Below are 13,129 nucleotides of genomic sequence, written 5' to 3'. Positions count from 1 at the left end.
CTTATATTGCCAGCAAAATTAGCTGTTATTACTGTCACTGTTTAGTGATGGTTAGCGTGATACAAAAAAAAAAAAAAAAAAAAAAAAAAAGCTGCTGTAATCAAGACCTGGCGCATCTTTGCAAATTACAGATAATTGTAAACGTCCAGATTATGATAATAGCATCCTAATCCAGCCTGCAATATAATTATTACAGAGTGTTACATCTGAAACTGTCCAGTAGGGCTAATTCAGCCATTATTTAGACCCTATTTTTTGTACTGCAAATGGGTTGCTGAGTTGAAAATGTACGATTGTAATTTCACAGGGCACTCAATGAGTAATGGTATAGGAAGAGGGAAAGTACAAAAGTGAAATGTGAACAGTAGCGATCAAATCAAACCCTGAAGGACAAAAGACTGTTTGATTCATATGGAAAAAGAAGAGCCAGAATTAAGAAAATAGCAAATCAGCGGTCTGAAGTATTATGTGTCCAAGTCTTCCACCGTGCAGAGCTGATGCATTCACAGGGGCCCCTGCTGCTGCTGCTGCTGCTGCTGCTGCTGCTGCTGCTGCCTCTGCTGCTGCTGCTGCTGCTGCCTGCAGGCTCAAATATTTTTCTTTTTCTTTTTCTTTTTTTTTTCCTTTTAAAAACTACTCCTGTCTTTCTTCCCTCTACCATAGCATTTTCCTACTTTCAAAGGTGCCCTTCTCCCACAGCCCCTCCCCCACAGCAAAGGATATTTGTCAGTCCTTCCATTCTCTCCACCAAAGCCACCTCAGAATGTGCCTGTCACTTGTTTATAAACATATTCTTATATGAATCTACAATTGCTCTTGTCATCAGAGCCAGCTGCCCTGGCTGCTGTAAAGTGTGTCTTCCCTCCATCTCTCTTCTCTTTTACAATAAAGAAGCTCTACTGCGTCCTAGAGGATATTAGCTGAACACATATTAATTGATGCTAATTAAATATAGCCATCTGGGAAGCTGTTGGTTTGGTTAATTTTTAAAATTTCATCATTAACTTTATTAGTGACCCCCCCCCCAATAAACCATTCTGGTTGCTTCTATGTCACAATTCGCCTAACAGGAATTCCTGACCATCTTCAAACAGGAAAGGACGGAATAGAAAAGGGAAAGAGAGCTCAAGAGAGATTGGGAGACTCTGGTCCTGGAGTCAAACTCTCTGAGGATTCTATTGCTTGCAGAAATATAAGTCATGCCCTAGCAGAGTCTCCTCTGGCTTAGCTCTGGTAGCGACATCCCAGGCAGAGTACATCCCAGTCAGAGGAGACACCTAAACCCTGTACTCCAGGACTTCAATTTCTCTGTTGAGCACAGAGAATTTCCTCAGCCTCTTTTCCAGTTTCAAGGCCAATTGTGTTGATTTCCCCTCCTCCCAAGGACATCTTACCGACCCACACAAGCTGCCCAACCAAGGCCACCCTGCAGGGTGGCAAGCAGGCTCCCTAGCTTCTGTGAATTTAAGGGCAATAATGAAATGTCCCCTGTTTAGTGACCCCTGTTTATAGATGAAAGTTGAGTCCATATCCCTCACCCCCTTCCACCCACCCTTTTCCCCCCACCTTGCAAATGGCAAGTGGCTGAAATAGTTCTAGGTGAGAATAAGCTTCCGCTGGCGGTTTCTGTTTTCACGCCTTTCAAGGAAAAAAAATGCTTTAAAATAAATCATAGCTTTGAGCTGTTTACCATCCTTCACACCCACCCCACTTCAAAAAAAAAAAAAAAACCAAACCAAAAAACCAAACCAAACAAAACAAAAACAATAGACTGTGTATGGTGGATTCCACAGAGAATTGTTATTGAAACTGGGTGGGAGGAGAAAGGTGGGGGGGGGGGGGGATCAGGTCATGAAGCCATTTTCCCTTCCTGTGGTGAAAGGTCATAATGTGTGGTATTTCACGGTTTTATATAAATCTTGGTTTAGGATGTTGAACAGACTCAATAATACATGTGCTTTTGGCAAAGAAATCTATCCAGAACCCCATAAATCGAAGTCCGAGCGAACAACAGCGCAGAAACATTTAATTGCTGTAAAGACTCTGACTCCTTTAAAGAGAGGTTCGCTTAAATTCGCTTTATATCTTCAAAGTTAGAACTCAAAAGTATAAAACAGGTTGTTACATTACAGCGGGCAGCCCTAGGTGACTGCGAAGGAAAGGCTCCTTCATCCCTCAGTCATTCATACCTCTGGCAGTAGACACCTTGTATACTTTCTGCCTTGCACCACTTAAAAATCTAAAGTCTGTCAGAAGCAAAAGAAAACGCCAGGGATGCGAGTCTCCGGTACAGGCTGCATGGAATGGTTTAACTAATACCATGCGCACTACCAAGATTTGGGCTATTTTCTCTTGGCCTGGGATTGGGTCAAAAATGTGCAAGGTTTGTGGGCAACCTGGAAACAAGAGGGTGGGGGGAACCAGGAGTCGGAGACCAGAGTAAGTCAAGGAGCCCCCCCCACCACCACCAAGTGCTGGGCAGTGTAAACCCGCACCCAGCAGAGGGGGGCGGAGGGGGAGGAAGGTGCTTGAGAGTGGAGGAGGTGGGGACTGCAGGCTGATCCTCGCGGGTGCCGCACTTCCCAACCAAGTCTCAGAGCTACTGCCCTCAGGGTGTGCCTTCTCCGAGGGCTGGAGAGCTCTAAGTTGGCCAGATCCCAGCAGCCAGTGGGAGGCACTGGATCCAAGAGGTGGCGGAGAAGGGGCTGGGATGGGGTGACTGAGTAGTCCTAAAGGTCTCTCTTTGGGAACAATAGGAAGCAAGAGCAGAGGGTGAGTGCAGAGCAGTTTCCAGCAGGAATCCAGGGCAATTCGACTAGAGAGTGCTCGGTACTGAACTGTGGAGGTGGCTGTGTGCTGTAATGCCCAGCTCCCGTTTGCTGTGGGCCAGTCAGGAGACCGCGAGCCACTGGGCGTCCGGTGCGATCAAAGAAGCCAACCGAGTCCAGCCGGCGCGCCTTGGGTCTTGGGATAAGGGGCGGGGGAGAAAGGGTTGTCCTGGGGCGGGGAGATACAGATCTGGCCCGTGTCACTGGGAGGGGATGCGTGTGCACCTTTGTGTGGGTCAAAGCTTTTCTATGCAAGGCCGAGCCCTAGGGTGGATCCGAGTGGGAGTGGACTGACTCCCGGGTAGTTGCGGGACTCGAGAGAAAGAGAGAGGGAGAGAGGGAGAGAGAGAGAGAGAGAGAGAGAGAGAGAGAGAGAGAGAGAGAGAGAGAGAGAGATCAAGGGCAGAGAGGTCTGCGGGTTCTTCAGTGTGTGTGTGTGTGTGTGTGTGTGTGTGTGTGTGTGTGTGTGTGTGAGGCCCTGTGGCTCAGCACTGGAGCCGCCTGGCACCCACAGGAATGCAGCTTCCCTCGGATCCCCAGGCCGCCTCTTGTCCCACAAGGAGGTGGCCGCCAGGAAAAAAAAAGGGGGAGAATGGGGGTAGAAACCCGCCTAGCCCAACCCAAGTCTCGAACAAAGGCCAATTTATCTGATCTTCAACAGGAGGGCCCGGGAGTCGGGCAGGGCACCGAGGAAATCACTCAAGCCCTGCCAACATGCCTTGGGCTTCTGAGTCTTTGCAGGGAGGTCTCAAGATGGAGATCGAAAGTATTGGGTGGATGGGGGTCTATGGTGAAGAAAATTAGTTCTGAAGTCGGCTTAATTCATCTTGGGGGCATTAGACAGAGGACTACGCAAGTGAGGAACAGAAGGGGCAGGCGCAGGAGACTTCTACTTGAAGTCCAGGGCTAGCGGGGTCTTCCAGCGCCAAAATGGAAGGACATGCGCTTGGTACACACAGGAAGAAACAATGGAGAGGTGAGAGGGAGGGCAAGAGAAACAGATATTTTTAGACTTTGCTGAGGATCTGTTATTTTTACATCCTTGGGCGCAGGACTGCAGGGAGTTAAATTCCCCAGGGAGAATCCCCGCCGTGCCAGGAAAGCCCGGTGCGGCTCACTTGCCAGAATATTTTTGTTCACCGCTCCCCATCCAAGTTGAAATAAAAAAAAAATAATAATAATAATAAACCCCTCCCAATTCAAGAGACCTCTACTAGTGAGGCTCACACAGGGGATGAAATTCTAAAACCAGGTCCCCACCCCTGCCATTGCTGCACCAGGCTTTTGGCTTAGCAACAAACCAACTTTGGTGTCCTTAACAACCAGCAATGCCCCAGTTTGAGGTGAAGGATGGTGATTAAAGAGCATCCCTCTTTTTTCCTGAGAAAAGTCCGGAACCACCCTTGCCTTTGCTTGGCTGAATCTGAGGGTCAGAGGTAGTGTAGAAAACCACACACACCCCTTCCTACCAGCGCAGCACCAGGAAGATGACATCCACCCTCTCCGAATGCCAAGATGGAAAGGGCTTGTTCCCAGCACATTTTTGACACTCTTGGGAAACCAGTGGGCGAGAAATATTGGGGGGGGGGGGTGTGTGCGATGGATGTCCTCCACCCTTGCCAACCTTCCCAAATATACACTCCAGGGTGGGGACAGGCCTGTGACCACCAGAAAGCCAGGTCCTGGAAATCAAGACCAAGCCTTCAGAAAGCTGTGGGCTTTTGGTTAATGGAAACTACTGAAATCTTTGCAAGCAAAGAAAGAAAAGCAGAAAATAGACACCCTCATCTCCTTCTCCATTCTACTCCCTCTCCACTACAGAAAACAAAATGGGGCCCGGACCTCCCCTAACACCACCCCCCACACACAGATAGTGTGGAGTGAGGACAGGGGATAAAATTTTTGGAGATAAATTTCTGTTTAGGCAGGCTGGTTCAGTAGCCCAGGCTGCCTGGAAATGTATGTTGGCCATCCCCAAGGTCCACTGAGTTCCAAACTGGTGGGATTGGTATCACCTGTGCAAAGAAAGAAAAAGAAAAGAGAAAGGAGAACAAATGGAGATAGAAGGCTGATGGGAATGGAGGAATGGGAAGAGACTGGAGAGGCAGAAACTGACTCTGTAAGTGGCCCAAGGGCACACAGCTTGCCCTTTCCGTGGTTCCCACTACTGGAAGGATCCTCTCTGAAACTCTGAGATGAGAAGATGCAATTTTTCATGCTCTAATCCCCCTTCCCAAGAGGGCTCCTTTGTCACATTTATTGCTGCTGACTTCTTAGCTGTGGAATATTTCCCATAAATCTAGTAATTTCTAACATTACATCTTCTTTGGAAATAGACTTAGATGGACCAAAGGACAGCCAGCCACAAAGATGCCTATAATTCAGGCCTTGGGGCACAGCTGTGGAGCCACTCTGTAGCTCTGGGCATAGGCTAGATATCTACATGCAGAGGTGTAAGGGATGCACAAATGAGAGGCCAGGTTGCTGCAGCTCCCATCCTCCTTCCTTAAAGATGGCTTCACAAAGGAATTCTAGCAAATTCTAGCAAAAAAATTTCTAGCAAAAAAATTCGTCGCATTTCCGACGGTTTGGAACTTGCCTGGCCCCTGTTTTATGTATAAGCAGCGCAGGAGATCCTGAAAGTACGGATACAGGTGAAAGACAATTATATGAAGAACCTTCTCACAAGAAATGAAATCAATATAGGGCCTCCCCCTCCCCACCTTTTTGAAAAGTAATCCTCCCCACCCCCATATTCCTCATTTGGCCTAGTGCTTTAGGCTCACTCTTGTCCTGAATCCCTACGGTGTTTTCTTGGCAGAAAGAACCTGGCCAGATTTGTAGTCATCCACATTAGGACTCCAAGGCTTAAACTACTGCTTGCTATGCCCCAAACATTTCAGATTTTTGAGAAAAAAAAATATGAGGAATGAGAACAAATTTCCTTTTCTTCCCCTGTCTCATAATTGCAGTACACATGCAGATGGGGGAGGGGGCTCCCCACCAGAATCACTCTGTGCTTAGAATACCAGGTTATTGAGGGATTTCTGTTGCCTTTTTCCCTCACACGGTAGGTTAAATGTAGTTAATTTCAATATTCCTTCCTACCCAAAACATTTGGAGTTATATTTAATATCATTTAAATGGTTTTGTGGTTAGGGGAAAAAACCATCCTAAACACAACAGTACTGTAAACAGGCCATATGTGCAGACAGATACATGAAATAGAGCATCCAACACAAACACATTTCTGCAACCAGACAGCTCCTGACTTCTGTTTTGCATTGTTGGATTTCTGGAGAATTCATCTGTTCTTAACCATCTGCATATAACCTCACTAGCCAGTTATCAGGGGGCCAAAAAGGAGCAGTTTCCATGGTCGAAATAATTTTATTTATCCAGAATATACAGTTTAATTCCTCTATCTACACTTATTTACACGGTTAAAATAACATTGAAAAAAGTCTTTTGAAAAGTTGAGGTCATAGATTTCAAGGCACCATTGATAGTGTCCACAGTTGCGCAAAAAAAAAAAAAAAAAAGGTTCTTTTCGTAAAAAAGGGGGCGGGGTTCTCTGAAATGCAATAACTTACATGCAAAAAAAAGTTTACACATGAATCTTTTTGTTTCCATTGTTCAAACATCCCCGTATGAATTCCTTTCTTTCTGATTTCTAAACCAGCACAACACTGTAGTCCCAAAACTGAGCAAGAGAAAGTAGCCCATCTAATAAAGCGTCCCGGAGGCCAGTGCCAGCGGGTGCTGCAAGGAGCCCGGCGGTGGCAGGTGGGAATTGATTGAGCTGGCTGCGCTTGGGTACCAGGAAGCCGAGTTCTCCAGGTAGCTGGACGCGGGGGACTGGTTGGAGGTCGGAGGGTGGGCATGAGGGTGGTGGCTGAGAGAGCGGGATGAGCCCTGGGGCTCCCACACCGCTGGTGACTGTGGCGAGTTACACGCCATAGGGTCGCTGGAGCTGGGACTGTGCTCCGGGGGCATCTCCCCGTTTTTCATGATCTTCTTGATCTTGGATCTTTTGTTCTGAAACCAGATTTTCACCTGGGTGGGGAACAAAGGCACACGTTACCGGGACACTCAGAGGTTGCCCGCGCCTTTCCCTGAGCGACGAATGAAGGCTCTCCTGGCCTTAGACTATCCTGCCCTGATAACTAACTACCAGTAGCAAGCCGCCCATCGCCAGGAGGTTGCAATTTCAGCCTAGGCAATGGGAGGGACGCACAGAGGGAGCTCTGTCCAGCTCAGCGGGAGCCAGCTTCTGCAAGGGTGCTACCCCAAGGCTTTGTCTTTTATCCACTGTAGACCTGGTCGCACGTGTGGGCCTGTGCACCAGGTCACTGGGGAGGATAACTCTCCTGCTCGAAGGCCAGAGTCCCCGGTGGGGAGGGCCTTGGGCCAAACTGTAGGTGCACTGTGCCAAGGGAAAGGAGAGATTGTCCAATCTCCTGCCCAGCTCCCTTCAGTCCCCTCGGCACTGGGAGGCCAGACTCTGCCTGAAGCTCTGGGCTGCGACTTGAACATTCCTTATTCTAGGCCCCAGCGGGCAGGGGTGGTGGTGGGGGGAGGGGAAAGAAGGGGACAATTCCGGAGGGTTTCCCCGTACAACAGCGCCCCCCACCTCGCGACCTTCAGGCTGCTGAGGGTTCCATCTGCCTCAGGGATAGGATCGACCGGGACAGGACGATCCAGGCCTTTGCTTGGCTGGAGACCCATCACCAGGCCAATAGTACCTGGCAAGCTTCTCACTGTGAAGGGACCCAGACATTTTTCAAGAGCGCGAGGCAGATCCCCCCTCCCCCCAGAAATACTCCTTCTCTTGTTTTCACTATGGAACTTTGGTCCCCAGCCTTTGGTGGTTAAAGCTGGGGTGGGTTTGGGTGGGAGGGGATAGCGGCAACTCGGGACAAACGACGAATCCCGCGCCCACCGCCACGTGGGCCTGGCTCATGGAGGGAAAGATGCATCGGTTGGTGTCTTTCTATCTGTGAATTTCTGCAAAGTGCTAGAGAATCGGCTCCAGCCAGTCGGGACCGAACCATGCAGCCGAGCTGGGCTTGCAGGCGGGCGAGGCGGGGCTGGTACTCGGCAGCGGCCGGATTTACCTGTGTTTGCGTCAGTCCTAGAGAGGCGGCCAACTCCGCGCGTTCTGGCAGGGCGAGGTACTGAGTCTTCTGAAACCTTCTCTGTAAAGCGGCCAGCTGAAAGCTGGAATAAATAGTCCTGGGTTTACGAACTTTCTTTGGTTTACCATTCACCATCCTCACCTCTGGCTCCGCCACTTCTTTCTCTAAATAACCAAAACAGACTAGGTTAGAGCTTCCTGACAGACAATGGCTCGTTTGCACAAGCCCTCAAATCAGCGAGATTCTGTTTGTTTTGAAATATGTAGTCATCTTTCTCTTTCCCAAATATCACAATCTTGGCTTTTCAAACCCCAGAGAAATCTGTCCCATCCTCAGATCATACATGGAAGAGCTGGCGAGTCTCTGACTAATAGCCACTGTGTGCGTGGGGCACTTTGTACACATCAGGTTCTTCGCTTTAGGGATGGAACCCTTTGGAGATGCTTATTTTTCTCATTATTTTTTCCCTCCCTGTATTCACCTTGTGTGTTTCTGGGACGCGAATAGCCACTCCAATCCCTGGGCGTCACGCGAGGAGGCCCCTGGGCCATGACCCTCTGTCGGCGTCTGTTCGGGCGCCCGCAGAGGCTAGACGCTTGGGCAGGGAAGACGCTAGCCAAGGGCTCCAAAGTTCAAAGACCCACAAGCAAACTATGTTCCTTCACTACAGCGGCAAGCGGTCGGTCGGGGCTGCGGCAGACAGAGAGCCGATTATGTAGTCCCCATAATCTCACTGCAGATCTGAGAGGGCACAGATGTGTCTGGTTTCTTTCACAAATAGACTTAATATGTTCTTGACCAAAAAAAAAAAAAAAAAAAAAAAAAAAACCTCTCCCTGTGCACGAATGCAGAGACAGCAAGAGGAACAGACTCAAACTCCCATCAACAATGTATTGAAAAGGAATCTGTAGTAAGGATATTTTCGTAGTAAAGGGGAGGAATCAGGGAAGAATTCTCACTGTCATAAATGCACCCCGCTGGGGTCCTGTGAATCCGTGTTTTGCTAATGTGCCCCTAGGCCACATGGCCCCTTTCCCCCTTCAATCCTGAAAGGAGTGGAAGAGTCGGTGTATGAAGCTGCTGCCAGAGGAAGGGTGGAGAAGGAAGGAGGGCTGCGGTCTCCACTACTGGAGTAGGGGATGCTAATATTAGCAGTCTTATTAAAGTGTCGGTGAGGGGAGATCAAAATCGACTAGTAAAATTTCTCCACTGAGACGTCGCGCCTCTCATTTACCGCCCAAGCTCTCTACCCCACTGTAACGCTCTAAGGAAGTTTCACAGTGGACGGAAAGGGGAGTCTGTGGGGAAGAAGGAAGGCAGACAAATTCTAGGCACCTACGGAGAGAGCACGCGATGGAGTGTGTGTGTGGGTCCCTCTAACAGAGTGAACTCTCAGCAGCCCTCCGCTATTTTAAATGACTTTTTGTATTTGGAAATACCTTGGATAAACCGCAAAGTTCCCTGTTCGCTTTTCCGTCAGGCTGCAGCCCTCAGGCCCCCAGGCCACCCGGTGTGCTGCCCGCACCCTCCCTGAAAGGCCTCGGGGCGCTTCGCTGGCTAATCCAGACTAGATCTCACCAACTCAGCACGCTCACCCAGAATTCCAACTAACTTTCCTTTTATTACGCAAACACCACTAGGGCTGCTTGATTCCCCCTCCCGCCCCCCCAAATCCCTTAGCCTCTTTGCAGCCAAACTGGCTTTCTGGCTAGGCCAGCTAGGAATCCAGCTAAGGAGGGACCCTCGAGCGGCGCCAGAGGGAAAACACCCGATTAAACCTCTTCAAAAGTTCCTCCACTGCCCCCCCCCCATTGCCTATGTGAGATGCTGTCCTGTTTGCAGTCCCAGGCCCCCCACTCGCTTCTGCGAAGCACCCTTGTATGGGTGCGGACAGCGTGGCCCTCATCTACCACCCAACTTGGCGCCCGCGGGGTTACGGATGCCCTGGGTACCTGCCTCCCGCCCCCGCGCGCCTACCTGGCTGGCTGGTGGCACTCGGGACGCGGTTGTAGGCGCCGCCGTACTGGTGGTAGGGACTGGCGTAGCCGTAGTCGGCATAAGCCTTGGCCGGGTAGCCGGCTGCGGAGCCGTTCACGCCGTGGTACTGGTACTGGTAGGGGTTGAGCGCTTTGCCGTAAGAAGTAGAGGTAGGAGAGCAGTAGCCGTGCGGGGCGGCCCCCGCCGGACTGTAGTAGTCAGAATCGGTGGCCGAGGACTCGGGCAAAGTTGGCGATTCCTGAGACGGGTGGTGCATGGCGGCGGACGTCGGGAACGGAGCTTGGAAGTCGCCGGATCGGATGCTTGGGACTCTTCTGTCAAACACTCCTGTCATAGCTCCCGGGCGGTGGCTGTTCTTCTACTGCGGCGGCCGCTGTTGCCTGAATTGGCTGTGGAGCTGCTCTGGTCTAAGCAGACATGGCTGTGGGAGCGAGGGAGGAGGAGGAAGAGGAGGAGGCGGCGGCGGCGGCGGCGGGGAGGAGGAGGAGGAGGCTGGGAGTCGTGGAGGCTCTGTCTCCCGCAGGCTGACTGCTGGCTGAGGCGCAGCACAGCCTTGGTTAAATCCTTAATTGCGCGCTTACGCACAGCGGGGTGGATCGGGTTCCATTGGCCAGGGCTTTGGGAGCAGAGCAACACCCTAACTCGTCCAACTAGTTTTAGCACAACAAAGCATTGCTTAGAGAGAGAGAGAGAGAGAGAGAGAGAGAGAGAGAGAGAGAGAGAGAGAGAGAGAGAGAGAGAGAGAAGGGGGGCGTACAAGGAGTGTGTGTGTGTGTGTGTGTGTGTGTGTGTGTGTGTGTGAGAGAGAGAGAGAGAGAGAGAGAGAGAGAGAGAGAGAGAGAGAGAGAGAGAGAGAGAGAGAGAGAGAGAGACTGTATATGAGTTGTTCCCTATTGGGGGAGGGAGGGTCTCAGTCGAGATCTGTTTTTAGTGAATAGCTTCGACAAACCAGGCAGTCCCAGGGCCTAGCTCCGTGCTGTTTGAAGACAACGTGTTCCAATCAGCAGTCTCAAAAGTACAGTTTAGAGGATGCGGTCCTTGATGCTCTTTTCTTGCTCCACACCTACCAGTCCTCTCCCCCCTCCTCCGACGGAGACTGTAGGACAGAGCACTGCTGTGGGACTGTGTGCAGAGGAGGAGCAGTGTTAGATGGCGGTGAGAACAAATGGAGAACAGCATTGTCTTAGTGGGATGATGGGAAGCAAGTTGCAACTAATTTATGATGAAAATTTGTAAGCTGGAAAACAGTTGGACACGCAGCAAGCGCTTTTGCAGAAGCCCCTGTTTCTCAGGACTCCACAGAGATGTCCAAGAATCTAGACGTCCATTTAGTTGTCAGTGGCAACTGAAGTCTTTACAGGGACAGCTGAAAATCAATGTCTTTCATTCCTGAATACCTTGCCACGGCCTAAACTCTCTTAGTTGGCTTTCCCAGAGAGCTGAGCAGCCTTTTGGTTTTTTGCTCGATATCCTCTACTACTTGCAAGCTTCTAGAATGGCTCTTGTCTCAGTTCAGGAGCCAGATTCCTGCAAACATGAATTGATTTGGTTGTGTGACCTATAGTGTACCTCCAGACCAAATGGAGTATGAAGACCGCAAAGTAGGCAGGGAACCAAGTCCGCTTGGGAGATGGGGTTTTAATCATGGTCGACCCTCTCCTGGTTCCATTACCTACATACACTCCAATTCCCCTCTCAATTCTTGAGTTTGGGTTCTGTAGCATCCCCCATTATTTCCTGCCTACTGATCATCTTACAAAGGGAGCAGGGTTCAAGACTCATACGTTAGGCACAGACCACCAGAAGAAGTTTATTTTGTCAACATGGGCTTTTCCTCTAGTTATGATTGAGTGAGGCCTTAGGAATGTGTTCTGATCCTCACTCAATGCTCTGTGTCTACTCCCCTCAAAAATGAGTGGTATCCTATTTTGGGCCTCCTTTTGGCCAGGAACCTGGGAGTGTCATTGAATGTTCAGGGTGGAATCTTCTGGTTCCTCCTACCCCTCTTGCCAGGGGAAGAAGTGAAAATCTGCCTCAGTTTTGTCTGAGGTTACTTTGTTCTTGTTTTGGCTACACAGCAACCAAGGCCTCCAAGCCTGTGTGTCAGAGAGCTGGAAGCAGGATGTCAGTCCCTCTCTGGAATCTGGAGCTGCAATTGGAAGCAGCAACACGTGCCTCAGGTGCACATGGGCCCCATAAACCCAGGCTACTGTTGCTTTTCCTTGGCTGTACAACTTCAGCTTTTGTCAACTCGAGAGGGAGCTAGCATGCAGCAGGGTCACCCCTTTCTTCATCTGGAGTCCCTACTTGCAGCCTTGGTGTCTCTAGATTTCCCTTCTGACACAGATGTGTGGGTTCAACAAATGTTTGCTGTCCCTTGACACTGATCCCTTGCCTTTGATTTTTATGTGGTTGTCCAGGCTCTAGATTTGCACTGAGTGTCTTCAAGGAGGCAAATGTAGTGCTGACCTTACTGGATTATGATCGTGGTCTGCTCTAAAGATGCTCACCTAATCCATGGGGCCTAGTTGCACAAATCTACCTTACAAATCAATGCCTTGAGCTGGTCAAAGTGTTTAGAGGTTATTAAAAAAAAGGTGCAGAGAGATGGGTGATCCCATCACTGGCCCTAATTTTATTTACTATAAATTTAAATGTAATAACCAGGAGGAAAAAAGTCAGCATGGTCATTATCACCAGAATAAGTCTAATAGTTCTCTTAAAATTTGATGAGAAGGCAGCTTCCCATGAGCCTGATACTGGAAACTGCAGATATGCTTCATGTTATATTGGTAAGATAATTCTACATCTTGCTAGCATTTACTCGCTGCTTCCTTTTCTCAGTGAAGATATACATTTACACATATGCATATACACACATACATTATTGCACATGTGTGTATATATTACACATATATACACATATATGTATGTAAATATATATTACACACATAAATATATTTATGAACAATGAAATATATATATATATATTTATGAATAATGAAAAAGAATGGGTAAGGAGAAGAGAATGCACCATCTTTACATATAACCTGAGGTGCTGAAAGACTGGCCTTTATGCAGATGTAAACCTGTTGTATTAAGTCCAGTTCAGGGTGAAATCACCAAATCTTGGAGCCTCTTTGAAATTCACCAATCTTAACTTTC

The 13,129-nt window shown here is 49.2% G+C and overlaps 1 protein-coding gene across 2 annotated transcripts; it reads right to left on the bottom strand.

Moving 5' to 3' along the window:
- Positions 1–6,352: 6,352 nt before the first annotated feature.
- On the bottom strand, positions 6,353–10,479 carry Dlx5 (distal-less homeobox 5). 2 transcript variants are annotated; one of them, XM_021165560.2, is made up of 3 exons: positions 9,944–10,479; positions 7,946–8,130; positions 6,353–6,884 (listed from the first exon to the last, which is right to left on the bottom strand). In XM_021165560.2, exons 1-3 carry the CDS (start codon positions 10,296–10,298, stop codon positions 6,555–6,557), a joined length of 870 nt encoding a protein of 289 aa, XP_021021219.1. In that variant the 5' UTR covers positions 10,299–10,479; the 3' UTR covers positions 6,353–6,554. The 2 variants fall into 2 exon arrangements, with proteins under 2 accessions (XP_021021219.1, XP_021021221.1); XM_021165562.3 differs by lacking the exon at positions 6,353–6,884 and having other exon boundaries at positions 7,947–8,048.
- Positions 10,480–13,129: the final 2,650 nt, after the last annotated feature.

This window comes from Mus caroli, unplaced genomic scaffold (assembly GCF_978045245.1).
Source record: "Mus caroli unplaced genomic scaffold, Mus_caroli_1 scaffold_7, whole genome shotgun sequence".
Classification (NCBI taxonomy): Eukaryota; Metazoa; Chordata; class Mammalia; order Rodentia; family Muridae; genus Mus; species Mus caroli.
This window is presented reverse-complemented; position numbering and strand designations above follow the sequence as displayed.